The following is a 27084-nucleotide window of genomic DNA, read 5'->3' on the forward strand; positions in this document are numbered from 1 at the left end:
AAGGGTTGTTCCAGATGTGCACATAACCATAGATTTATCACAAACATCAGTTTGTTGTTTAAGTTTGTTGTAGAATTGGGTACCTATTCAAACTCGTACATGATACCCTTTTTTAGGCTGGAAATCTCTGTAGGAATTCACATGGATTCTGTAAGCAGCTGTAATGTAAAACTCAGTTCATTCTTTTTGTCTGTGAAACCTGTAAGACAGCAGGCAATGACATTAAAGTTAATATCATGTAGCTTGAGTTCTAGATGGTATTTGATGAAGAAAAATTGGACCAGGATTGATGGCTTCGTGGTAAAGAGAGGGTACATTATTCTCAGTGCAGAGATGACAGATGTGAATGCTAGATTTGTTATCAGTAGGTTCAAACTCCTCACACATATTACAGATGTGCTTTGGGAGCTCAAATGGAAGTCACTGGAGGGAAGGTGGTGTTCTTTTTGAGGAGCAGTGTTGCGTGAAAATTTAGAGAACAGATATCTGAAATTGACTGCAGAATGATTCTACAGCCGTCAACGTACATTTTGCATAAGGACCATGAAAATAAGATTAGAGCTCATATGGAGGTGTACAGACAGTTGTTTCCCCCATACTCTGCTAGTGGAACAGGAAAGGAAATGACTGGTAGTAGTAGTAGTAGTAGTAGTAGTAGTAGTAGCAGCAGCAGCACAGGGCACCCTCTGCCTTGCACTATGCAGTGGCTTGTGAATGTGTATGTAGATGCCCCATGGAAGTTTGTGAAGCCTACACTGCTCACAATATATGAAACTCATCTCTTTGGTAACCTTAAAAGTTCTGTATAGTTGTTGACAGATTATGCAGATCTTTATAGCAAAATTTCACTTTCAGAAAGTTGCAGTGAAAGGTTTGTTAGTCACTGGAAAAATCCCTTTATCTGGGAGTGTGTGTCCAGAGTGATGTAAATTGGGATGACCTCATAAAACAAGTTACAGGAAAGGCAAACGTTGCCAGAAATTAAGGTTAGAGAATAGTTCGTATGTATGAAGCTGGTATCTGTACAGATACCACTGGTGATCTTGCAGCTCTGGAAGAATGAAATTTTAATGAAATCCAGACCATTAGCTGCTTGCAGGCATTGATAAATAGTTGAAAATGTGGGTCTCACGGGGAACATGCCAGAGATAAGTCCCTGCAGTCGCACTATTGTCTGTGTCCTCGGTGGCTCAGTCGGATAAAGCGTCTGCCATGTAAGCAGGAGGTCCCAGGTTCGAATCACGGTCGGGGCGCACATTTTTCAACTGTCCCCGTTGATATTTATCAGTACCTGTAAGCAGCTAAAGGTCTAGCTTTCATTATAATTTCATAGTTCATATGTGGTGATGTGTTGCTGTTCCACATTTCGTTAAGAAATCCAAAAAGAGCAGTGTAGATGCTGATGCACATAGTGAAGTAAGTGCAGCTGTATGTTCAGGTGGTGCGGCGGTTAGCCAACTGGACTCACATTTGAGGATGACAGAGGTTCAACTCCCTGTCCATCCGTCCAGATTTAGATTTTCTGTGTAAATGCCAGGATGGGTTCTTTGAAAAATAACACAGCTGATTTCCTTCATCCTTTCCTAATCTGAACTGTTCTTATCTCTAATGACCACACTGTCAGTAGAACGTTAAACTCTTCATCTTCCTTCCTTCCCTTCCTTTGTGCGGTTAGTATTACAGCAACAGTATAGAACATTATTCCTTTAGACTATCAGTACAATGAAGGCTTTCACGATCGGATGTCATAGTTGCTGACGAGTCTTCCAGGCTGTATGGCTGTGGTCAAAAAAACTTCTCAGTTCCTGAGAAGTTGGCAAGACAGTGTTACCAGAAGCACCTTTGAAGATGTCCATCACAGCTCTGAACAAAACACTGAGAACCAAAAAGTTTCTTTGACCACGGCCATACAGCCCAGATGACTCATCAGCAACTATTAGACCTTACTTAGAAGGGATCACTGCACGCGTGGGCAAAATTCCCGATTGAGCAGGTATAAGTCAGCTTTCTGAAGCAGCAGCAAAATAAAAGATGAGACAACATACTCTTATATGTTAAATACTTTTAGCATAATAGATCCTGAAATTAAAACAATATCAGAAAAACTAGTCTAAAGTAAACTATTTAGTGTTCAGAGAAACATTGCAAGATTAAGATTGAGCCTTACTGTGAATGCTGTTCATTGGCATGGAGTGAGATAGTTGCTGATTGTAAGAAGCTGGAAATCACTCTTAATGGTGTCAAGTGATTGGGAACTGCAATGATAGGGTGTGTGGGGTATATGCTGAGAGATGTGTACTGGAGATACCAGTTGCATATCAAGTACTAGCCTCTCCAACTGGTATTATCTCCTTGGCTGGAAGTACAGGATCCATCACCGCTTGTCCACTCGATGGTGAGTGGCATGTCAGAGGCATGTTAGTGACAGGTCTAGAGACTCTGTGTGGGGGACACAGGGATAAGAGAGAACTCAGGTTATTACACCCATTCCCTTAACCAACAAGTTCAACGTACAACTGAACCTGAGTCAGTGAGACTTACGTAACCTGTGGCGAAAAACGCCATGTGCTCTGTCAAGGGAAAGCAAACACAAGAGTAGAGATATGTCAATCACAAACATTTAAAGCTTGCAGCGAATAATGGTACCCCTAGTGAAATGCCAGCTTTGGAGGGATCACCTTATGCGCTCTGTGTATATACCTAGAGGCCTTGTTAAATGCATTGAAGACACTGATCCGGTAGCATTGAAGGAACAGTGTGCAACCAACTGCAGAATGTGGCGTATGCTGGATTGAATTATGCTTGTCATCTGGGAGTCAGAAGTTGCATTTGGGCATTTTAATGACTGGCAAAGAGAATTGGGAAGACCAGCCTTGCTCACAATTTCAACAAAGCTCAGTCTGTTGCCTTGTTCCCAGAACTGATTGGAGCTGTCTGGTTCAGAGCTGAGTTGAAGGCTTGAACCAGACATGTTGAAGGTTCTTTGACTTCCTGAACTTATGTCAAAGGGTTGAGAATTGTTGGGTCCCCCTAAATGGGTCAAGGGTGCAGTACACATCACGGTCTAGTACCAATGTGGCTGGCTGTGTTTGGAATGTACACAAGATAATGATACCTGTAGAAGATACCAAAGTTCTAGGGTAGGATTCAAAGAAACAACTCCCACAGATATAACATTTAAAATCCGAGTGATCAGTTGCCAAAGCTTTCACAACAAAGTCCATGGTTCAAAGTAGTGCAAAAACTCGGTGGAGGTCATATAATATACTGCCAGAAAGTGGCTAAAACCCAACATTATCAGCTTTAAAATTTCCTAGATCTAATAGTTTGGGATCCCACTCATGACGGAAATATCCTAGACCTAATAGCGACCCACAAACCAGATCTCTTTGAGGATGTTCATGTTGTTGATAGCTATGTAACAAGTAGAAGAGTTCATGGTGGAAGGGACCCTCCATTATAGACAAATAGACATTCGCTGTGTGTGTGTGTGTGTGGGGGGGGGGGGGGGGGGAGGAACCTCTAAAGAAACAGAAACTAGTGCATAATAGGGGTCAAAAAAGAAGGAAAAAAGTGTTGGGCTATAGGTAGAGAGATTCTGAATGAAATGCATTTCAGCTGTCAAAAGTGTTGTGAGAAGCCTTCAGTGTCTACTGTAGCACAGTATCATTAAAAGATCTCTCACAAAACCCAAAGAAATTCCGGTTGTATGTGAAGGCTGTCCAGTCACTCATGGATGACATTTGAAATGAAATTGAAGGTAACAAAGTAAAAGCCTTACTACAAAATTTCAAAAATCAGTATTACATGAAAACTCTAGAAATAGTCTGCAGCATCCTAAACATCGCTCCTGTATGGACTGTAAAGACAAAACTAGGCTAAGTACAGCACACACGAAGGCATGTAAGCAGTCATTCTGCCCATGCTTAATAAACAATTGGGACAGGAAAGAACTCTGGTAAATGGTACCAGGAGTAAAAGTGTTTGGGGGGGGGGAGGGAGGGGGGGGGGGGGAGCAGACACTATTATGTGCCAGGATGGTTGAATCACTAACAGTTCCTCAGTGGTCGTAGTAATGAAATGCTTCATTAGCAAATACTTTCTCAAATGGTGGCTGTTGGCAGTGGCTTGAAGGTGTGCGTTTAGCCCCAGACAGCAGTGGCTGCCTCAGAAAATCCAAAGGTGGCTTACTTGGCCACAGCGGGATGTGGTCGCCGGGTGGGAGTGCTGGCTCAGCTGAGAACATTGTCAGCTTGCGACCCTGCAGAAATGGTGCTGACATCAGGAGTCTGCAGTTAGGTGGTGCGTGTGTGGACAGCTGGTGCTACGGCAGTTGGTCAGGAAGCTGGTTTGCCCACCTGGCCGTGGGTTTTTAAGCCTATGCTGAGGGGTGTCATTGCGACACATGTTAAATACCCTCTGCCGTGCTCTTCAAATTGACTGTGTATGTACATGTAGAGGTATAAGATCTGGTCGCTGTGGTTGACCTGTGCCAGTTCATCAGTTTGGGTTCATAGCAACCAGGTGGTGCCATACATTGGCATCAAAACGAGCTGCAGCTCCTTCGTTTTGCAGCCACACTGCCTGACAATCCTGTTGTTACACCCCTGTCTGAAAGGAAGGAAGAGCCTCTCCAAGGAAAATTGGGTGTATTGATTTTTCAGTCTAGCTGGCATTGGATGTGGTCTAGATGACCTAATCACAAATAATCACAGTTTGTACATTCACACTTAATCAGTGTGGTGTGTGGAACCCCTTCAAAGTTGTATAAAAAGTCTTGTTCAAAGACAGCAGTGTGAGCTGAGTGCGGACCACCAGCAAGATTTTTAGCACTAGTTTACAACCGCAGGTGAAACTTCGGTCCACTACTACACTCTAGAGATAAAACAACAGTCAAAGCAGTGGAAACATGTTGATTCACCACCGCCAAAGAAAGCACAGGTGATAGGGTCAGCCAGATAGGTCACGGCATCAGTTTTCGGGGATGCAGAAGGTATTCTGCTGATAGATTATTTCCTACTGCTCAATCACAGGACAATACTTCGTTAGTCTCCTGGACCAACTGTAGCAGAAGATACATAAAAAAGACCAAGTTTGATAAGCAAGGAGGTCCTCTTTCATCAAGACAGTGCGCACCCATACACATATGTGCACCCGTACACATATGTCGTCGCCATGGCAAAAATATATGAGATAAAGTACATATTATTGCTACACCCACCTTATTCATCTGATTTGCTTCCACCAGACTATCATCTCTTTGCAAAGTTCGAAAGTTTTTCAGTGGATGATGATTCTCTTCAAATGAAGAACTAACAACTGAAGTTGACTGTATTTTGCAGGCCTGGAGGAATCTAATTTTCACGATGGGATCAAGGCATTGGAACATTGCTGGAAGCTAGTCATTGATGTACAGGGAAACTACATTGAAAAATAAAAAAGTTTCACTGAGGTGAGTCATTTCACTTCGAGAAGTTTTAAAACCCTTGTACAATTTGGGAAGAACTCCAGGCAGTATTTGTGGTAACTACTTGCAGCTTTCTGGTCCCTCATAGTCTTTACTTAGTGACTGTGAGCATCGATGTGATAGGGAGTGTTTTTGTTGGGAAATCTTTCTGTGGAAGATCATCCAGCAGCTCCTCCGATGCCCTCAACTGTGCAGTATGCTGCAGCATATTGGTCGTTTCATTACTTGTGTACTGGTACAAGTTTTAATGTTGTCGACATCGGTACTGCACCGGTACATGACAAGACTATCAAATTATGATGGAGAATGACTCGCATGTGCGAGAACGCTGTTAGGTTTGGTCTCTGAATATACCTGATGAGTAATGGGTTCCATAGCAGGCTTATAATCAGTTTTGATTCTACTGTTATTGAACTTTGATCTCCCACAGTGTCAGAAATGTACATTTCTGGAAGGGGGTTCTCCACTTAGAGAATGGCCAATTTTCTGTCCCACACAATATACTAAGCACTGCTGATACTTTTCCGATATAACCAATATAGTAAAATAATCCAGAAATAATTCCCATAATTCTCATTTTTAGTAGGGTGGTCCGTGTTAGAATTAGTCACTGGTACTCTTTACAGAATTAGCTGACAGTGGCTGCTCTGCCAGTTAATCTGACTTGTTCCACATCCATGGAAGCTCTGTCTCATGCTGGGATTTATGGAATACCTCGTCTGTTTTTTCAGTTACACAGATATGTTTATAAAATGCAGTGGTACTAAGGACATTATAAAACAGTTGCCTCATTTACTGTTGATTCTCATATTTTTACATGCATCAGCAGTCCATCAAAAGGTGTGAGAAAACCTGTGCACCTTTAATAAAAATGAAATTACTTTTAACAATATCCTGGATTTTTCATTGCTTTAATGAGATAAGTAATAAACTATATTCCTTACCTTTGTACTGTGTCTCTTGTATCGTGATCTAGTTGATGTAACTAGCGTAAACGATAATCATACTATCAGTATATAAAGCATGCCAACAAACAGAGCTCCTTCACAGTAGCTAGCTTCTTTGACCGATTGGGGGGGGGGGGGGGGGGAGATTAGTGAGGAGGCTGTGCCCCTATGCTCATGGCTTTGCAGAGATTAGTATTTTTTTCTTTTGGCATTTACTGTGCTCCTTCATTGAATCGGCAGTTACAAAATCAGTAAGTACGTGTCGTGTGTGTGTGTGTGTCTGTGTGTGTGTGTGTGTGTCTGTGTCTGTGTGTGTGTGTCTGTGTCTGTGTCCTGCCAGAACCCAAATGTTGGGACTGCACTTGCATCATAACTGAAGGGAAAGGAATACGTAGTTTCCAAAGGAAAGCTATAAAGAACGAACTACCATTATTTGCAAGACAAATGCATCTCACCAAATCATTGTGTAGTGTTATCTGTGGATGGCCAAATATTTTATATAAAAAGTTTACAGCAATTTATATACTTTTTAGGGACTGGAGAGGACTGGCACAGTTGGTTGGCCTGCACGGTGAAAAAATTCCTCAGGTTTCTTCAAACCCAAATCCTACAGAACAAGTTTTAAAGCAATGGCAAGAGAACTCCATAGGATTGCTACAGAAGTATTTGGGAGAGCTGGATCGATGGGACATTGTAGATGACACTGAAGTTCTAATGAGTAAGTCAGTACAATATGTTCTTCAGCTATGTGTTGAAATATTTGTATCTGTAATATGACAAAATTTAGATAGTTGCTGCTGGATTATTAAAGGTTGCATTCATAAATGTGACAAAGCAGTCTTTCTCTTGTATCACTCTAGAGATGGTATCCTAATGGCAGTTTACTGACAGTTGCTTTCAAATGAAGGTAAAATCATTAACAGATTCAAATTTTATTGTATTTGGAGCTTTATACTTGTAACAATGGCAGATGATTGCAATTGTTCCTAGACAAAACAGGAATTTAAATGTTATTACATTTACACTCTATTCTGTATGTTATACTTCAATGTGTAAAATATGTAAAATAAGGCTAAGCAACCACTGACCTATAGAGAATATGTGCGTGGTACACAGAAACATGTAGTAGAAAACAGTTAACATTAGATTTTGAGCTCTTGCTCTTTTTCTGCTAAGAGTACACAAATCCATGCCAACTCCTACTAGAAAAAGAGCAAAAGCTTGAAATCTGATGTTCACTGTTTTCTACTACTTGTTTGTTTGTGTGTACCACACACATGTCCTGTATAGGTAAGTGACTGCGTATTCCTTATTTTACGTACTATTCTACCCAGAAATTTCCATTATTGTTTAGCTTTTAAAATAAGTATTTTTCTTCTTTCGCAAGTAAACGATGAGGAGGTAAAGGTAGGTGAAACACAAGTTTTTATAATGATTGAGAAAACAGCTTTTGCAAAATTACTGGCTTTGCTGTGGATGTGGTAATATATAAAACTTTGATATTGCATATAAAAAGATAGAATTAAATTCTGCTAGTTGATATTGCATCAGAATAGATATTAGTTGTGGTAGTCCTGTATAGTAAAAATTTTTGACAGCTGCATGTTGCCTTTTTTTTTTAAATGCGGGGGTGGGGAGAGTTAGCTAAGTATGTTGTTGTTGTAGTCTTCAGTCCAGAGACTGGTTTGATGCAGCTCTCCAAGCTACTCTATCCTGTGCAAGGTTCTTAATGTCCCAGTACACTCTTCTGAATCTGTTTAGTGTATTCATCTCTTGGTCTCCCTCTGTGATTTTTACCGTCCACACTGCCCTCCAATACTAAATTGGTGATCCCTTGATGCCTCAGAATATGCCCTACCAACCGATCCCTTCTTCTAATCAAGTTGTGCCACAAATTTCTCTTCTCTCCAATTCTATTCAATACTTCCTCATTAGTTATGTGATCTACCCATCTAATCTTCAGCATTCTTCTGTAGCACCACATTTCGAAAGCTGCTATTCTCTTCTTGTCCAAACTATTTATCGTCCATGTTTCACTTCCATACATGGCTACACTCCACACAAATACTTTCAGAAATGACTTCCTGACACTTAAATCTATACTTGATATTAACAAATTTGTCTTCTTCAGAAATGCTTTCCTTGCCATCGCCAGTCTACATTTTATATCCTCTCTACTTCGACCATCATCAGTTATTTTGCTCCCCAAATAGCAAAACTCCTTCACTACTTTAAGTGTCTCATTTCCTAATCTAATTCCCACACCATCACCCTACTTAATTCGACTACATTCCATTATCCTCGTTTTGCTTTTGTTGATGTTCATCTTATATCCTCCTCTCAAGACTCTGTCCATTCCTTTCAACTGCTCTTCCAAGTCCTTTGCAGTCTCCGACAGAATTACGTTGTCATCAGCGAACCTCAAGGTTTTTATTTCTTCTCCATGTATTTTAATTCCTACTCCGAATTTTTCTTTTGTTTCCGTTACAGCTTGCTCAATATGCAGATTAAATAACATCGGGGAGAGGCTACGATCCTGTCTCACTCCCTTCCCAACCACTGCTTCCCTTTCATGTCCCTCGACTCTTATAACTGCCATCTGGTTTCTGTACAAATTGTAAATAGCCTTTGGCTCCTTGTATTTTACCCCTGCCACCTTCAGAATTTGAAAGAGAGTATTCCAGTCAACATTGTCAAAAGCTTTCTGCAAGTCTACCAATGCTAGAAACATAGGTTTGCCTTTCCGTAATTTATTTTCTAAGATAAGTCGTAGGGTCAGTATTGCCTCACGTGTTCAAACATTTCTACGGAATCCAAAGTGATGTTCTCCGAGGTCGGCTTCTACCAGTTTTTCCATTCGTCTGTAAAGAATTCGTGTTAGTATTTTGCAGCTGTGGCTTATTAAACTGATAGTTCGGTAATTTTCACATCTGTCAACACCAGCTTTCTTTGGGATTGGAATTATTATACTCTTCTTGAAGTCTGAGGGTATTTCGCCTGTCTCATACATCTTGCTCACAAGATGGTAGAGTTTTGTCAGGACTGGCTCTTCCAAGGCTGTCAGTAGTTCCAATGGAATGTTGTCTACTCCAAGGGCCTTGTTTCAACTTAGGTCTTTCAGAACTCTGTCAAACTCTTCACGCAGTATCATATCTCCCATTTCGTCTTCATCTGCATTCTCTTCCATTTCTATAATATTGTCCTCAAGTACATCGCCCTTTTATAGACCCTCTATATACTCCTTCCACCTTTGTGCTTTCCCTTCTTTGCTTAGAACTGGGTTTCCATCTGAGCTCTTGATATTCATGCAAGTGGTTCTCTTTTCTCCAAAGGTCTCTTTAATTTTCCTGTAGGCAGTATCTATCTTACCCCTAGTGATATGTGCCTCTACATCCTTAAATTTGTCCTCTAGCCATTGCTGGTTGGATGCTCTCACATGCGCTGCATTTTCCGGTGTTGTTGCAGTCCAAGGTCAGCCAGTAGATTTTCTTTTCACTGCAGAATCCAATGTTCTAAGGTTTGATACCCAAACTCGAATAGTTGTTCTATCAGGAACAGAATCATGTTGGCCAAGTTCGGACTGGATATGAAATGCTTGCTGAGTAGTAATCGCAAAATCATCTTTACAAATATACTTCTCCAGGAAAAATGTGCAGTGCTCATCTCACCTAACCAAGCCATTGCTCTTACTGAAAATAGCAGGTGTACCGCTATCTATTGATACCCCATCCACACCAGTACCACTGGAACAACTCACACATGCTTTCTCCAGAAATGGGACATCTGTTTGCCACTTCATGTAGATATCTTGACTTTCAGATGGTGCATCTTTGAATGTACCAATAGGAACACGTGTTGTTGTTGTTGTTGTTGTCTTCAGTCTGGAGACTAGTTTCACACAACTCTCCATACTAGTGTATCCTCTACAAGTCTCTTCATCATATCGTAAATACGGAACCGTACATCCATTTGATAAATAATCTGCTAACTGTAGTGAAGAATTGCTCTCCTCTGGAATTTCTTCTCCCCTTTCATACACGTGTGATGCCCCCCCCCCCCACTCTCACCTGCCCCCCCCCCCCCTCCCCACACACACACACACACACACACACACACACACACACACACACACACACAGGTGTGCATGCTCACCTATTTCCCTCAATTATCAGACTAACTATTCCTTGATGACTAAGAAATTCAATCAATCCTTTCTTTTAGTCAAGTTTTGACATAAATCTCCCCCCCTCCCTCCCCAATTTGACTCAGTATGTCCTCATTCATGTATCTTCTGAGATAAGTTGGGGGATCAGTAATGCTTCACATGCTTGCATATTTCACTAAACATGTAGGTAATGGCACTGTCTCTAATCTAGATTATTACCATTTAGATTCTTACCATGCTTGCAGTAGGTAGTGACATTGCCCCTGATGTAGATTCTTACCATAAGACTTACATTGTTCCAACAAAGATGAAATTGCAAAAGTGCATTCAGGATTTGTGTTGTGTGATTTGACATGAACACCGAGTTTCATTGCTGAAATCTGTTTTATGAAGTGATGAGTATATTTCATTTGTATAAAAATTGTGTTTAACCTTCCTTCTTTCCTTTCATTACACTTTTAATATAATCATTTTATTACAGTGTCATGTATTGTCTTTTAAAAGGAGAAATTTAGATTTCTGCACAGGAAGTAATTTCAGAACAGTAAGTATAAAAGAAAATAATTTCTGACATTTAAATTTCTTTTCTAATTTGAAATATTGATTTTTTCCCTTTCTTTTTTATCCACCAAGAAAATGATGCCATTGAATACCTCAAGTCAGTTGAGAGGGCTTCCTCGTCAGCTTCTGTTCTAGATGTGGAAACAGATAAGCAGATACTTACCAGAGGTTTGTATGATGCTATGTGTTATGCATAAAGTATAGTTGTTCAAGAAAATGTAAGAAATGTGTAGAAGGAACGTTGTTAATATACTGTTTCGCCACTTTTACCCCACGATAAAGCTGTGATTCTATGGAGATAGGTTGTGTGTGTGTGTGTGTGTGTGTGTGTGTGTGTGTGTAGAGAGAGAGAGAGAGAGAGAGAGAGAGAGAGAGAGAGAGAGAGAGAGAGAGAGAGAGAATTAGTGAATCATTTGCAGAGGAATCATTCAAAATGCAGTATCATTCTGTTCCACAAACATTGACAGGAGAGGGCCTGCACCCATCTCTTTGATCCAAAGCATACTCCAGATACTCCTTAATATTAAAATACAATAATTGGACAACTTAGGGTAGGTGAATTGTGGTTTATTCATTTCATGGGTCACATTTACAAACAGTTTTTTTTGTCTACAGCCAGACATATCAGAAATTAACATTTCAGCTACAGCAGTCATTATACTAACAAAGAATAATGTTACATTAAAGTGGTGGTCTGTGAATAAACAGGTATGTTTCCTCTGCAGGATACGTAACAACTTTAATGTAACTCGAATAGCCAATACATCACTTATAATCCAGTGAATAATACAGTCCCTTGTCTCTCGCAATTTTTTTTTTACCAGAGGACTGCCGTCATCATTCCTGTCTAAAAAGTATGGTTCATTTGGAAGTGAGACATTGGCTGTTTTTGCACTGCTTGTTCTCTTTCCCAGTGAAGTTAAACTGTTGCTTTGCTTGCTGTTTGAGAGCACAGTGGCTTAAAGTCTTAAGGTGTAATGTTTAGCATATTGCAACAGTAGAACACTACATGAATGCAGTGTTAAAAATACTGTTGTGTTCACTATCATTTATACACAAGTCTGCAATTACAGCTATTGCTGCATGCACCAGCAGGTAAACGAGATGCTGCACCCATGATACTAGTCTACCAGCTATGTGCTGAATGTTGTTGAAAAATCCAAATGTGAGTGACTGACTGTTATCAGCATTGTAGTGCTGTGATTTGACATTTTTATCATAGAAGTGTTGGTAACAGTTTAAAAGAAAAGCTCCAATACACGTTGGAACTTTGCTTTTTGTCCATCTTTGTTTTGCTATAACTTAATTCTGTTTGTTTTAATTCATTTCACTATTTTTTTGAAAAATTGTTCATCTCCATCTATATCCATACTCTGCAAGCCATGCACAAATTAGTGGCATATGGTACTTATCGTTGTACCACAGATTAGGATTGCTTTATGTTCCATTCATGTATGAAGCCAGGGAAGAATGACTGCTTTAATGCATCTATGCACATTGTAATTAACCAAACCCTCTTTTCAGGATCACTGTGGGTGTAGTGCATAGGGGGCTGTAGTATGTTCCTAGACTCTTCACTAAATAGTGGGTCTTGAATCTTTGCTTACAAGCTTTTGCAGGTAATTAGTGTCTATGTTGAAGCACTGGCTAGTTCAGATTTTTCTGTCTGTCCATGATGCTCTACCAAGAGCCAAACTGACATGTGACTACTGCATTTGTGCAATTTTTTATATTTGTGACAAAAGGGTAGAGCTTGTATGTCCGCCTCATGCAGGGTGACAATTATTGAACTATATGAAAAAAAAGTAAATTAGTTACTGACTACGGCATGCACACACTGTATTAAATATGTAAACATCACTACAGGAATTTAGATGTAGGTTATGACATGTTTGATATGCCTGCCATTGTTGGCAATGATGTGGGCACAGAGGGATAGAGAAATTCTGCATGACCTGCTGAAGTGTTCGAATGTCGTTGCTTTCGATGACCTCCTGAATGGCTGTTTTCAGCTTGGCAGCTATTTTTGAGTCATTGCTGTGCACATTGTCTTTATCATAGCCCATAAAAACAAGGCACATGTGTTCAGATCCGGAGAATATGGCGGCCAGTTGAGGCTCATGCCAGTGGTCTCTGGGTGCCCCAGAGCCAGAATGTGGTCCCCAAAGTGCTCCTCCAGGACATCACGCTCCTGCTTTGATGGTGTTGAACTTTTCAAAATCAGGGTCACTTTGGATAATGTGGGTGAAATCGTCTTCCAGAACCTTGATATACTGTTGAGTAGTCACCATGCCATCAAAGAATATCATACTGATTATTCTGTGGCTGGGCATAGCACACCATGCAGTCATCCGTTGGGGTGAAGAGACTTCTCGGTCGTGAAATGTGGATTCTCAGTCCCCAAAATGTGCCAGTTTTGCTTATCGATGAACCCATTGAAATGAAAGTGGCCTTCATCGCTAAACCAAACCATACTAATTCCAATCATGCTCCATGGCCAACTGTGCAGTTTGAATGTCCTAACGCAAACCTTTCAGGAATTACAATGATCTTTATTTCATATAGTTCAATAATTTTTCACCCTGTATACAGTAATAGCTGGAGCATAACACAGGCAAAAAAATTAAAAAAAATGGAGTTAGTACTTGAGATTTTGAAATTTAGTAACATCTGTTCACCGAAATGGGGAAAAGGATAATGTACAGTTAGAGATAAGGAGTTTGCTGTTGACTAATGACCTAATTTCGGAATCCAGAGCACCTACAATAATGCCATTTAGAATTTGCAGTAACTGACACTTCCCTTTAGCTTCAACAGATATGCCCTTTTTCCTCAGCACATTGAGAGGATTATACCTATTCTTTCTCAAATCAACATCTCGCTGTCTTAACACTTATTTATTGTACCAGGGATGAATGAGGTATCATCTGAAAGGTTTTTTAACTGGCTTCTGACATTGCATATCGATTTTGCACTAAAACTTATTATTTGTGGAAAATTTTAACATAAGAAACTTTTAACTATCACATGCAAAAGGACATCAAGGATGCTCAACTTCATACCTGTATTTTACAGAGCTAACTTATTACTCAAGAATAAAAGACTCACTTTTTGTGTTATTGTATTACAGATTTATTTACTAGATAATTTCTTATTTACTGGATTGTTTCTATACAGCATTGTTATAGATAATAATTGCGACCACTGCAGTAGCCCATTATTTCTGCCTATCATACAAATTGACTTTTCTAAACAAATATACTTTCCAAACTGACAAACATATTTTTCATTTTCACCTTGAATTATGATTCACGTATTGCTACTATGGCCTAACGTGCTTACTGTAATTGAATTTTGTTCAAAATTATGTGCATGGAAATGTATATACAAGGATGTATCATAAATTCGTGATTATTACATCACATCATGCAGTTCCCTTTTAAAGATGTTTTTTCTTCATTCTCATAAGTACTCTTAACCCAGTGATTACACCTCCAAAAACTGTCATTATTTAAAACTATAAAAGTGTGAAAGTTTTACGTGTTTACAATTAAAGCTCAGCTGATTGACACTGAGAAAACTGTTCTAATACCATGGATAAACTTGGCACCATTGATCCAAGCATACCTTTTCAGTTTACAAGTAGTAGTTCACATATTAAAATTGTGTGTGTGATCACTATAAACAAATTGCAGTGGCATATGCTTCAAAGAGTGAGACTGTACTTACTAAATCCAGCCTCTGCTCTTGGACAGTTGTATGTAGACTTTTCAAGGGTAACTAAATCAAATAACATTTTTTTAGCAATTAAAGAAAATGAACAATAAAAAGTACACAAAGATTACATTCCTATATCAAGTATCGTTTACACCAAGGCACTGCAATGTTCTGCCAAAAAAATCCATTCCAAATTATGTGCTTGGAAATATATATACAAGGATGTATCATAAATTCGTGGTATTATTTCACATTGTTCGGTTCATTTTTAAAGATGTTTTCTCTTCATTCCCACAAATACCAATATCCCGGCAACTACACTTGTTCCAATACTCAAAATATTGTCATTATTTAAAAGTGTAAAAGTTTCGCACAGGTCCCCTTGTTTTGATAAATTTCAAAAGTTCCAGATTCCACTATATTTTTAAGTTTGTGTGCATGCGCGTGTGTGTCGTTTCCCCAACAGCTCTTCCTTGTTTGATAGCTGATATTGTTTATCTTTCATTATTTCAATTCCATTTTGAGTTAGTTCATATTATATGTAAGTTTAGTATTTAAAATTATGAGCAGACTTGCTTACCTTCAAGAGGTGAAATTCCAGTATTGCCAACAGGTACATATAAAAATAAAAATACACAGCACTGCTCTAGCTTTCAGAACCAATAGTTCTTTCCATAGAGAGGAGAAGGGACAGACTAGAGAAGGTAAAAAAGGAAGGGAGTGGCATACAGATCCCAGCATGAAAGTGAGAATATGTTTTCATGAGTGAATATTCCTTTTGTCTTCTTTGATAAAAATGTTTTTGTACGACAGTTTATTTTGTGAATTATGCTATTGCCGACAGTGAGCTGAATGTTTTACTGATCATTATTTTCAGATGATGTTATTCGTGCAGAGAAAGGCTTAAAGCCACAAACTTACAGTGCCTTTTTGCTGTATGCAGATGAAGATGAGAATTTTGCAATGCGGGTTGTAGACCAGATGGAAACAAAGTACAAATTGAAGGTATCACAGTGTATAAATCATATTTGTAAATGAATGTAGTAAAATTAATGTAATATGCTTGTCTGTTGCCTCATGTTACTGTAAATGGATATTACCTCAGGTAATTAAAATTATGGGGTGGAAGAAGGACGGAGACAGCTCTCCGCATGGCCACTTCCCCTGAAATTATATTCATAGGTTTGGGTCTTTGTGAATAATCCATCTCTGATGACCATGGCTCCTCTTGTAGCTACAGAATGTTAAATGTACTAGTTCACATCTGATTTGCTACCACTTCTGTTGATGCAGAGTCCTAGTAGAATGAAGTATAAGATCTTTGTATGTTTTAAGGGGATCTTATGTCCATTTGTATAGCTGCGTTCTGCGGCTGATGACTTTTTCAATTCTCTGAACTGAATATATTGTTTATGTTCAGTACAGCATCATGACACTGTTTGTATTTCTGTCATGGTACTAAGACAGTCTTTTACTGAATGCAGAAATTCTATCATTTTCCACAGCAGACAGGAAACTGATCTGATACTATGTTTACCTAGTATGCGTCCTGTTTTATTTGGGATTGCTTCACAGAAGGGCAGAATGCTGTTGCACTATTTTTTTTCCATTGGCTGAATGGCTTTGGGCTTTCATTTATCTTGAATACATACTTCATACTCAGTGAAACCTTGCTTTTACACTTTTCAAGGGACTTCAAAAAATGGTGTAAAATGCGGGAAGATGTATAATGCGGGAAATAATATTTTAAGGTGTAAAAGTTACTTATAAGACACTCCTTTGCATTTTTGCAGTTTAGTTATTATGTATGTATATAATAGGCATAAAAATACTTGGCAGGAACTTGTTTATTATGTAATAAAAGTTTATCATCTAACAAAAACAATTGATGTAACTGGAACTTACAACGGTCTGGGAAGTAGGAACGTTTGACTCGATATCGTGCATGATAATTGATGTTTTTGGAAAGCCTGCAGCTGTCATTCATTATTTAAATAATGAAACACTGCACCAGTTATGTATTTTTTCATGCTTAGCTCAACGCGTTTCGAGAATTATTTCCCATTGTCAATTGCAAATATTTACATAAGTATTTTGTGTAGTGTTTGCATATGTGTTGTTCTGTCTCTTGCACTGTAGTCGTCTCCTTGAGGTTATCGGGTACTCTGCCACCTCTGTTACGTAGAAAACCACTCAGACGCAGACAGTCATTTACATTCATTGTTCGTATGTGTAATATCACAAAAAATACATATGTAAATACTGCACTTGACCATGAGAATAAATTCTGGAAACATGCTTTGCTCAGCATTAAAAAATACGTTTAAGCAAAAAAACATTTGAGCAACTCAAAGTGAGAGAGTGGTATCAACTAGGGCTACACATGGCCAAATATGGTTCGACCAGTGAACTTAATACTAAACTGGAGAGACTACTACACGAACTTCATGTACAAAGCAAAGCCATGACGCATGGCATCACAGTTGCCATGTTAAACCAGGGCAAGGTGTCAAATTGTTCTGCAGCATAGAAAAAATGCAGTTACAACTTATGTACACCAGATGAATGATTGTGTGTGTGTGTGTGTGTGTGTGTGTGTGTGTGTGTGTGTGTTTATTGTTCACTGTTAGCTATTGCCTTGTATCTTCTAACTATTCCATGCAAGATCAGTTTCGCAGTTATTTTGTCGTGTTTACATACGCAATTTCCATACTGCTGCTGAGGCTGCTACCAAATTATGCTTCTCAAAAATCTTATCTTTGTGCAACAGATTTCTTGCTGTCACTTTTCACATTTTATTTTCTGAATGATGCAAGGATATAGTGATACAAGAGACGATAACATTGACATGAAAAATTAATAAGCCTGTCATAAAAATGTTTAGAGATTGAAGTAAATCTCACTAGAGCAGAACTAAAGCATTTTTCTTTATGCTGCACTATTTTAAACACTGCTACAGATGGGTGAAGCAAACCACATCTGTCAACCTTCATAGTAATGGCAACTGGATTTGCCACAGGAGTCTTGCAGTAAATGTGATCATTTGGGTTCACAACATATCCTGATACATAATAAATAATAATGTCCTGATGTTCACTGAGTAGTGTTGAATCAGGAGCATCAAAGTAACTAGTATCTTCACTATCATCAGTGGACTTACCACTTTTCTTCTTATGTCACATAAAAATATGAACACAGAAAGAGCTCACTTTCTCAATGTCGTTTACATTACTGGAACTGTAATGTGTTGGGATAATTGTTCCACCAAACCTTCATCTAGAACTCTATTATCATATCATGTTGTGAGAGTTCGTATGTTAAAAAATACACTCCTGGAAATTGAAATAAGAACACCGTGAATTCATTGTCCCAGGAAGGGGAAACTTTATAGACACATTCCTGGGGTCAGATACATCACATGATCACACTGACAGAACCACAGGCACATAGACACAGGCAACAGAGCATGCACAATGTCGGCACTAGTACAGTGTATATCCACCTTTCGCAGCAATGCAGGCTGCTATTCTCCCATGGAGACGATCGTAGAGATGCTGGATGTAGTCCTGTGGAACGGCTTGCCATGCCATTTCCACCTGGCGCCTCAGTTGGACCAGCATTCGTGCTGGACGTGCAGACCGCGTGAGACGACGCTTCATCCAGTCCCAAACATGCTCAATGGGGGACAGATCCGGAGATCTTGCTGGCCAGGGTAGTTGACTTACACCTTCTAGAGCACGTTGGGTGGCACGGGATACATGCGGACGTGCATTGTCCTGTTGGAACAGCAAGTTCCCTTGCCGGTCTAGGAATGGTAGAACGATGGGTTCGATGACGGTTTGGATGTACCGTGCACTATTCAGTGTCCCCTCGACGATCACCAGTGGTGTACGGCCAGTGTAGGAGATCGCTCCCCACACCATGATGCCGGGTGTTGGCCCTGTGTGCCTCGGTCGTATGCAGTCCTGATTGTGGCGCTCACCTGCACGGCGCCAAACACGCATACGACCATCATTGGCACGAAGGCAGAAGCGACTCTCATCGCTGAAGACGACACGTCTCCATTCGTCCCTCCATTCACGCCTGTCGCGTCACCACTGGAGGCGGGCTGCACGATGTTGGGGCGTGAGCGGAAGACGGCCTCACGGTGTGCGGGACCGTAGCCCAGCTTCATGGCGACGGTTGCGAATGGTCCTCGCCGATACCCCAGGAGCAACAGTGTCCCTAATTTGCTGGGAAGTGGCGGTGCGGTCCCCTACGGCACTGCGTAGGATCCTATGGTCTTGGCGTGCATCCGTGAGTCGCTGCGGTCCGGTCCCAGGTTGACGGGCACGTGCACCTTCCGCCGACCACTGGCGACAACATCGATGTACTGTGGAGACCTCACGCCCCACGTGTTGAGCAATTCGGCGGTACGTCCACCCGGCCTCCCGCATGCCCACTATACGCCCTCGCTCAAAGTCCGTCAACTGCACATACGGTTCACGTCCACGCTGTCGCGGCATGCTACCAGTGTTAAAGACTGCGATGGAGCTCCATATGCCACGGCAAACTGGCTGACACTGACGGCGGCGGTGCACAAATGCTGCGCAGCTAGCGCCATTCGACGGCCAACACCGCGGTTCCTGGAGTGTCCGCTGTGCCGTGCGTGTGATCATTGCTTGTGCAGCCCTCTCGCAGTGTCCGGAGCAAGTATGGTGGGTCTGACACACCGGTGTCAATGTGTTCTTTTCTCCATTTCCAGGAGTGTACTTGAGAGGTTCAGTATCCTATAACAGAAACACCTGGGAGACACTTCAAACACCATTAATCACATCAAAAATCCCAGCACAAATGTTTTTCGTGGATGTACTAATGCACACACTTCATCAATCCTTAATGTTTGAAGGAAGTTTTCTGTACAACAAAGAAATTCAGTCCAATAATTTACATTTTCAGTTCTCAGTGGTTTTTAAAGCCCTTAGAATGAACATTCTTAAAGTTGTGCCCATCAAACAGTTCATCAATAATTCTGATGAATTCTACAGTGGCAGAGGTGTCTTGAAAATTTGGGTGCTGCGAAGTCTCTAGAAATTCAGTGGCAGGAGCAGCACTGGAGCTCGTTGTCGTGGCTACTAGAGAGAGACATTCTTTTTGTTATTATAGAAAGAGTGAATTGGCAAAGTTTAAAGATTCACACTCATAAGTGCAGATAATGTAACTTCAAAATGAAGTCCCACTTCAGATCTCCAGCTTCACAGTTAATACTTTAGCCCAAAAGAAAATTATTATGAACTAATTTTAGCATATGGCATGGATCACGAATTGCATGAATATTACTATCATTGGCTGGATGCTTGAAGTAAGGGGCAAAATTTTCCAGATTCAGTGAGCACCCAAGATTCTTCAGTGTCTCACTATTGACAGCAACACCATCACATCGCTGACCTCACAAGAATACCTACAGAAAACAGTTTCAGTATACAAGCACTAACAGTTTGTCATTACATCTGATGGTAGTTTATCCACAAAGAAATATGCAATTGGGCACTTAAACTTTTCAGTATATGACACCATCTGAAGAACTAAAGCTTCAGTAGCCAGTTATTCTGCATCTATAGTCACAACATTGCCCAAACCAGCATAGTCTTCATACTGTTTTTTGTTTTTCCACACAGGGTGCTTCATAACTGACATACTATCAAAAATAAGTGCACACTCTTTAATATATAATTTGTCACTGGTATTATGTTTTAGATAGTTGGAAACCTCTTGTGGATAGCCAGGTTCACAATTTACTAATGACACCCAGCCATGAAGAATACTGGGATGGGGCAAAAGAAACATAGAGCATACAAGTCTATATTCTCTAGGAGAATAGAAATGCAGAATGAGGACAAATTGTTTGGTTAGTACACTGTATCACTGAATTGCACTGTTTTTCAGTTGGGTAAAAATAAGGTCTAAAGAAAAGCCACTAAAATGTTCACCTGACGAACACTTTACAAGTTGTCATTTACACAGTTTCTTTCTTTTTTCTTTTTTTCAGCACTCTCTCCCCCCTCTCTCCCCCCTCTCTCCCCCCTCTCTCCCCCCTCTCTCCCCCCTCTCTCCCCCCTCTCTCCCCCCTCTCTCCCCCCCTCTCCCCCCTCTCCCTCCCCGACTCTCCCTCCCCCCCTCTCCCTCCCCCCTCTCTCCCTCCCCCCCTCTCCCTCCCCCCTCTCTCCCTCCCCCCCTCTCTGCATCCCCCCCTCTCTGCATCCCCCCCTCTCTGCATCCCCCCCTCTCTGCATCCCCCCCCTCTCTGCATCCCCCCCCTCTCTGCATCCCCCCCCTCTCTGCATCCCCCCCTCTCTGCATCCCCCCCCTCTCTGCATCCCCCCCTCTCTGCATCCCCCCCCTCTCTGCATCCCCCCCTCTCTGCATCCCCCCCTCTCTGCATCCCCCCCTCTCTGCATCCCCCCCTCTCTGCATCCCCCCCTCTCTGCATCCCCCCCTCTCTGCATCCCCCCCTCTCTGCATCCCCCCCTCTCTGCATCCCCCCCTCTCTGCATCCCCCCCTCTCTGCATCCCCCCCTCTCTGCATCCCCCCCTCTCTGCATCCCCCCCTCTCTGCATCCCCCCCTCTCTGCATCCCCCCCTCTCTGCATCCCCCCCTCTCTGCATCCCCCCCTCTCTGCATCCCCCCCTCTCTGCATCCCCCCCTCTCTGCATCCCCCCCTCTCTGCATCCCCCCCTCTCTGCATCCCCCCCTCTCTGCATCCCCCCCTCTCTGCATCCCCCCCTCTCTGCATCCCCCCCTCTCTGCATCCCCCCCTCTCTGCATCCCCCCCTCTCTGCATCCCCCCCTCTCTGCATCCCCCCCTCTCTGCATCCCCCCCTCTCTGCATCCCCCCCTCTCTGCATCCCCCCCTCTCTGCATCCCCCCCTCTCTGCATCCCCCCCTCTCTGCATCCCCCCCTCTCTGCATCCCCCCCTCTCTGCATCCCCCCCTCTCTGCATCCCCCCCTCTCTGCATCCCCCCCTCTCTGCATCCCCCCCTCTCTGCATCCCCCCCTCTCTGCATCCCCCCCTCTCTGCATCCCCCCCTCTCTGCATCCCCCCCTCTCTGCATCCCCCCCTCTCTGCATCCCCCCCTCTCTGCATCCCCCCCTCTCTGCATCCCCCCCTCTCTGCATCCCCCCCTCTCTGCATCCCCCCCTCTCTGCATCCCCCCTCCCCCTCTCTCCCTCCCCCCTCCCCCTCTCTCCCTCCCCCCTCCCCCTCTCTCCCTCCCCCCCTCTCTCCCTCCCCCCCTCTCTCCCTCCCCCCCTCTCTCCCTCCCCCCTCTCTCCCTCCCCCCCTCTCTCCCTCCCCTCCTCTCTCCCCCCCTCCTCTCTCCCTCTCCCCCTCTCTCCCCCCCTCCCCCCCTCTCTCTCTCCCCCCCATCTCTTCTCTCCCCCCCTCCTCTCTCTCCCCCCCCCTCTTCCCCCCCTCTTCCTCTCCACGGGCCAGAATTCCGAGCGAGACATCAGTCTGAACACTTGCATCACACTTCTCATGGTCATCATCACATTCGCTAATGTGTTTGTCATTAGGATCTTATTCATTTCCTGAACCGGAATTAAAAGAACCCATCAGAAACAGTTAAGAGCTACTAGAAATTCGTAACTATACATTGACAGCAATGTGTACCCTTCTTGCTAGTTAAATGCATGGTTTTACATCCAGTTACTGATGGTTTATTCCAAACAAGTAACCCTCTCTGATTGATTTGTGCTTGCAAATGGTCTGGAAAACTGAATAAACTTGGTATAGCATCATCCATCAGCAGCTGTCAATCAGCTCCTGGTCGAAACACACAGCTGTTTTTTGTAAAATGAGCACTAAGAATGACGCTATGTTTCAGTGGGGTCCATTATTACCTTAATAATGCATGTACCCATTTCTTTAAAAGTTCTGGACCCAACTGAGGAAACTGAAAGGATTTTAGATATCTTTTCATAGTATTTGAATTTCTCGAACACTGTTTTCTTTTCCCTATACTAAAGTGTGTGTAAGTTAGATGGAATTGAATATTGCTTCCTGTTGTCCATCGATTACTGCACCTGTATGCAACTCAACTCTTGACCATGTTTGTTAAAAAAAGAAATAGTCACTTTAAGGGGATTTGGAACGCCCTATCCCTACAATGTTAAATTTAATGTCTTGGCTTCCTTGTGTATCAGGAACCACCGTAGCCATTCGCATGAAACTTTTACAGGACATTAAACAGTATGTTCTGAGTCTACTGAACTACAATAATTGCATTTCACCCACTGCTTTCAGAAATACATTTTTTTAATTACATGGTTAAAATTAGGTGTACTTTTTTGTTTGTTACCCTAAATAATTTTAATTGTACATAATATTATGTTGTTCTTTTAGTTCAGTAGACTCAGATTATGTATGCTATTACTCCCAGAAAATTTGAACACTCTACTTGAAATGGTTTCTGAGATTTAGGAAAAAATGCAACAGAAAATGTAAATTTTCAGGAACGGCTTCTAAAGTTTCAAAAGACTGTGCCTCACTTAAAACATGCTTATTTTTTTTATTTGTAGTCACTCAGAAGCACCCTGCCTCATACTGTATATCATCCTCTTGATCTTTTTCCAAGTTTTTTCTTCTTTTCTTCTTTCTGGACTCCTTAGTGGCCAATTGTGCTGCATACTCTGCTTTATCAATGCGAACCTTGTCCATCCATTCAAGTTCTCTGATGCAGTTTGCTCCAGGATTAATTCCCAAATTCTGTAGCACTTTCACCCTACCAGTGTTGCCATCATTAAAAGCAATAACAGTATCACTGATCCCCCCCCCCCCCCCCCCCCCCCCACACACCACCCTCCCTCCATTTAGTGTCTTCATTCTAACAAAAACATTTTTTGGTAAGCAAGTCCATATAAGATTATTGAACGACTCATTGGGATTTTGAGTCTGACCATGCAGGCACTTCTTCAGTAATTCAGGATTTTCCAGGGCTTTGTAAATATGTTTTATGATATCCATGACTGCTGCTGGCATGGAATGTTTATTGCTGTATGAACTGTTTGAGTACTGGGCATTGCGGTAATTGCACCATGAATCGGGCAGGAGGGCAAAGGTGGTGTACTGGTTTTCCATCAGTTGACAGTCTGTGGAAGAAGGTAGCCTATACTGCCTGCTTTATTTTCAACAAATCCTCAGCATTATTTCTAATGGCCATCCCACAATACAGCTGCAGTTCATCAATCATTTTGTCTGTCAGCCTCCCTCTTATGGTTTTACCATCAGAATGTTTCTTGTCTCTCAAACTTTGTTTAAACTTCCTCAACCTGGTGCCCATCCTCTTCTGTACATGACCTTTATAACACAGCAATCCACAGTTTTATATATAAAAAAATTACTGATAAATGTGAAAAAAAATTTTTTTTTCCTTTCTAACTCCTCTTAATATGCCACAGTTTCCTGGGCAAAGATGCCTTTGAGTAGTCTCTCCAATTTAGTATTGAGCTCATTGGGTTTGACAGAGGTGTCACCACGATCACAACAATCACAAAACTGTGCATGTGCAATAGACAATTTGGAAAGGACTGTGATTGGTCATGGTATCTTTGTTCGAATGAACCTAGTTGCTCCCATCCGCCAGCACGGCAATTACAGCTTGGCAGGAGCAGGTGATATGACATGAATTGTTCAAACTTTCTCATGTTTATTGGTTCAGATTCACTCAATAGAACGCCCTTTTGTCAAAAAACTTGAGCACGTAATATTTGTTAACACTGCTTGACGACCAACATCATGCCAGTGTCATTTTATGTCAATTTTTTCTCCACAAACATTTTTTTCATGAAGCGTAAATTGTGTGAAAATTATAAATATGTTGATGCAAAATCAGGTGTAAATTAACATGTGGACATAGGAAATTTGAGGGAACTTCAAAAAATGTCGTAAATTGTGATAAAATGTTAATGCCAGGAACATAAAATCTGACATACTATGTACTCAGTTTGTTAATGTGTTCAGAATGTGATTCTTTGTACAATGTCTGTGCTCTGGTCTGAACCCAAAGATCATATCAAATTCAGAAATTTGGAGCAGTCGCAGATAGCAGAATGTGGCCTTATTAAAGATCATAAACTCCCCTCGAAGATACAAAGACGTTATACTTTTTCTTACTGGGACTTCATTATAACAAAAGTGGTTGAAATATAGATGTGTGTTTGTTGATTCACCACACACTGGTTATTTCCTTAGTGCAGCAGCTGGGGTACAGACAATAGGAGTGGACTGTTGACAAAGAACTAAAATTAAAAACTTGATTTCTGAGGGAAGTTGTGGTGCTGCTGACATTCTTCTTCTGCTCTATAATTCTGACATACTCTAGGTGATGTCACTCCATCAGTAGTAAGTCAGAGATCCACTGTATGATAAACACACATCAGTCAGTCCCAGCATTCAGTTATCTCCTGATTAACAGTATGGAGAATATCATTCCATGTTATAGTTTTTAACTCCAACATGGTATGACTTGAACACTGAGAAAATTTTATACCTCAATGACACAGCTTCAGCTGATCTAATTAGCTGACTGTGATTGTGTTGTCGTGTACTTAAAATAATCAGTTCCTGTCTTTCAGAACTAAATTTCATTGGGGTCAATTTAAGATAATGATGTGTATGCAGTTGGGCTTCAAATATCTGGTGATGATACCACTTTCAGTTTTTGTCATATGTTTTTTCTAGACTTTAATGAGAAAGATGGGTGCAATCAGTTGTCAAACCTGTACATCTCATCCCTTAGTTAAGTATTGTCAGGAATAGAAATAATTCTTTCCTGTTTGATGCAGTACATGTTATGCTCTGTGATGACTTTATAGAAGCTTATCGAGCAGTGCACTTTGTGAAGCGAAGTACGTAATATAAGAAGTAAATAATCAGGTGACTTACTGTGAGTACAGGAATTACTTCTGAAGCAGTACTATTAGAATCACAGAGCGTACCTTTGAGGTTATTTTTCCTCTTTTTGTGTCTTAACTACTGCTGTTGATATACATACGCAGTCTGTCGCACAGAAAAGATGACTGATTTTATGTAAGGGGCATTCAAAAAGAAATGAGCTGGAGGCATAATTACAGAAACCAGTACCTGCATGTTAGAAGTATTGACCATGGCTGTTGAGACACTTGTCCCACTGTGACACAAGGCAGTGAATGGCTGTCAATGGCAGTCTCATAAAATTCCCGTGGTTGCTATGTTAACCAGTTCTGGACGTATAGCTGGATGTCGTCATCCGAGGTGAATCGCTTGCCCCTCAAGAGCTTTCTTAAGGGGACCAAAAATGACATAGTCACAGGTAGAGGTCCAGACTGTGTGGAGGGTGGCAGAGAACCTCCCCTGTTGAATTTTTGCAGGAGTGGTGCGATTATGTTGGCTTTATGAGGCTTTGCATTGTCATGGAGCAGAATAAGATTGCGTGGTGGTTATTATTTGATCGCTTGGCAAAGGGTGATCAAGGTTTGTGAGTAATGCTGGGCATTCACTGTTGTCCCATGCTGCAGGAAGTGAATCAGAAGGGGGCCATCTTGGTGAAAGAAGAACGTCAGCATAGGAGCAAACGATTCACCTCGGACGGTGAAGTCCAGCTGTACATGCAGAACTGGTTAACATCGCAGCCCTGGGAATTTTATGAGACAACCATTCACCACCTTATCACAATTGGACAAGTGTCTAAATAGCCAGGGTCAATATTTCTAATATGCAGGTACTGGTTTCTGTAATTATGCCTCCAGCTCATTTCTTTTTGAATGCCCCTTATATTTGTGGAACCACTGCTGCCATCTGTGATCTGATGCAAGAATTGAGTAGTGCAGTGTTTTGAATGCCTGCCATTTTAAAATGAAGAGCACTGGCATCATATACTGCTTGTAGTAAACAAAACTGTAACAGTATGTTTTGACCCTTGGTCATGAAAAGAGTAATGGCGCAATGTGCAAACATTAAGTTTTGTTGCACAGTGGTTAAGAGTGCCACATGAACTTCTGAAATAGTGCAGAGTGTTTATGGTAGTGAATCACTGAGTTGTAAAAATATTTTTAAGTGGTATGCAAGATTTCATGATGGCAGGAGAGCATTGAAGACGATTGACATCCAGTAGCATCAGCAACAGTTAGAGTTGAAGAAAATGTTTGAAAAGTGGCTGAAAATGATTGTTGTGCATCTACCAGGTTACTTGAGGAGTTCACTGGAAT

General features: G+C 41.4%; 1 protein-coding gene across 1 annotated transcript in view; it reads left to right on the plus strand.

Annotated features, from left to right (window-relative positions):
• The window catches only part of LOC124566580 (myeloid differentiation primary response protein MyD88), a 95549-nt gene that overhangs the window by 22505 nt on the left and 45960 nt on the right, over positions 1-27084 (plus strand). The window contains exons 3-5 of the mRNA XM_047131032.1: positions 6948-7132; positions 11213-11308; positions 15735-15862. Coding sequence (XP_046986988.1) covers positions 6948-7132; positions 11213-11308; positions 15735-15862 — 409 coding nt within the window. The remainder of the gene's footprint in view (positions 1-6947; positions 7133-11212; positions 11309-15734; positions 15863-27084) is intronic.

This window comes from Schistocerca americana, chromosome 1 (genome assembly GCF_021461395.2).
Source record: "Schistocerca americana isolate TAMUIC-IGC-003095 chromosome 1, iqSchAmer2.1, whole genome shotgun sequence".
In the NCBI taxonomy this organism is placed as follows: domain Eukaryota; kingdom Metazoa; phylum Arthropoda; class Insecta; order Orthoptera; family Acrididae; genus Schistocerca; species Schistocerca americana.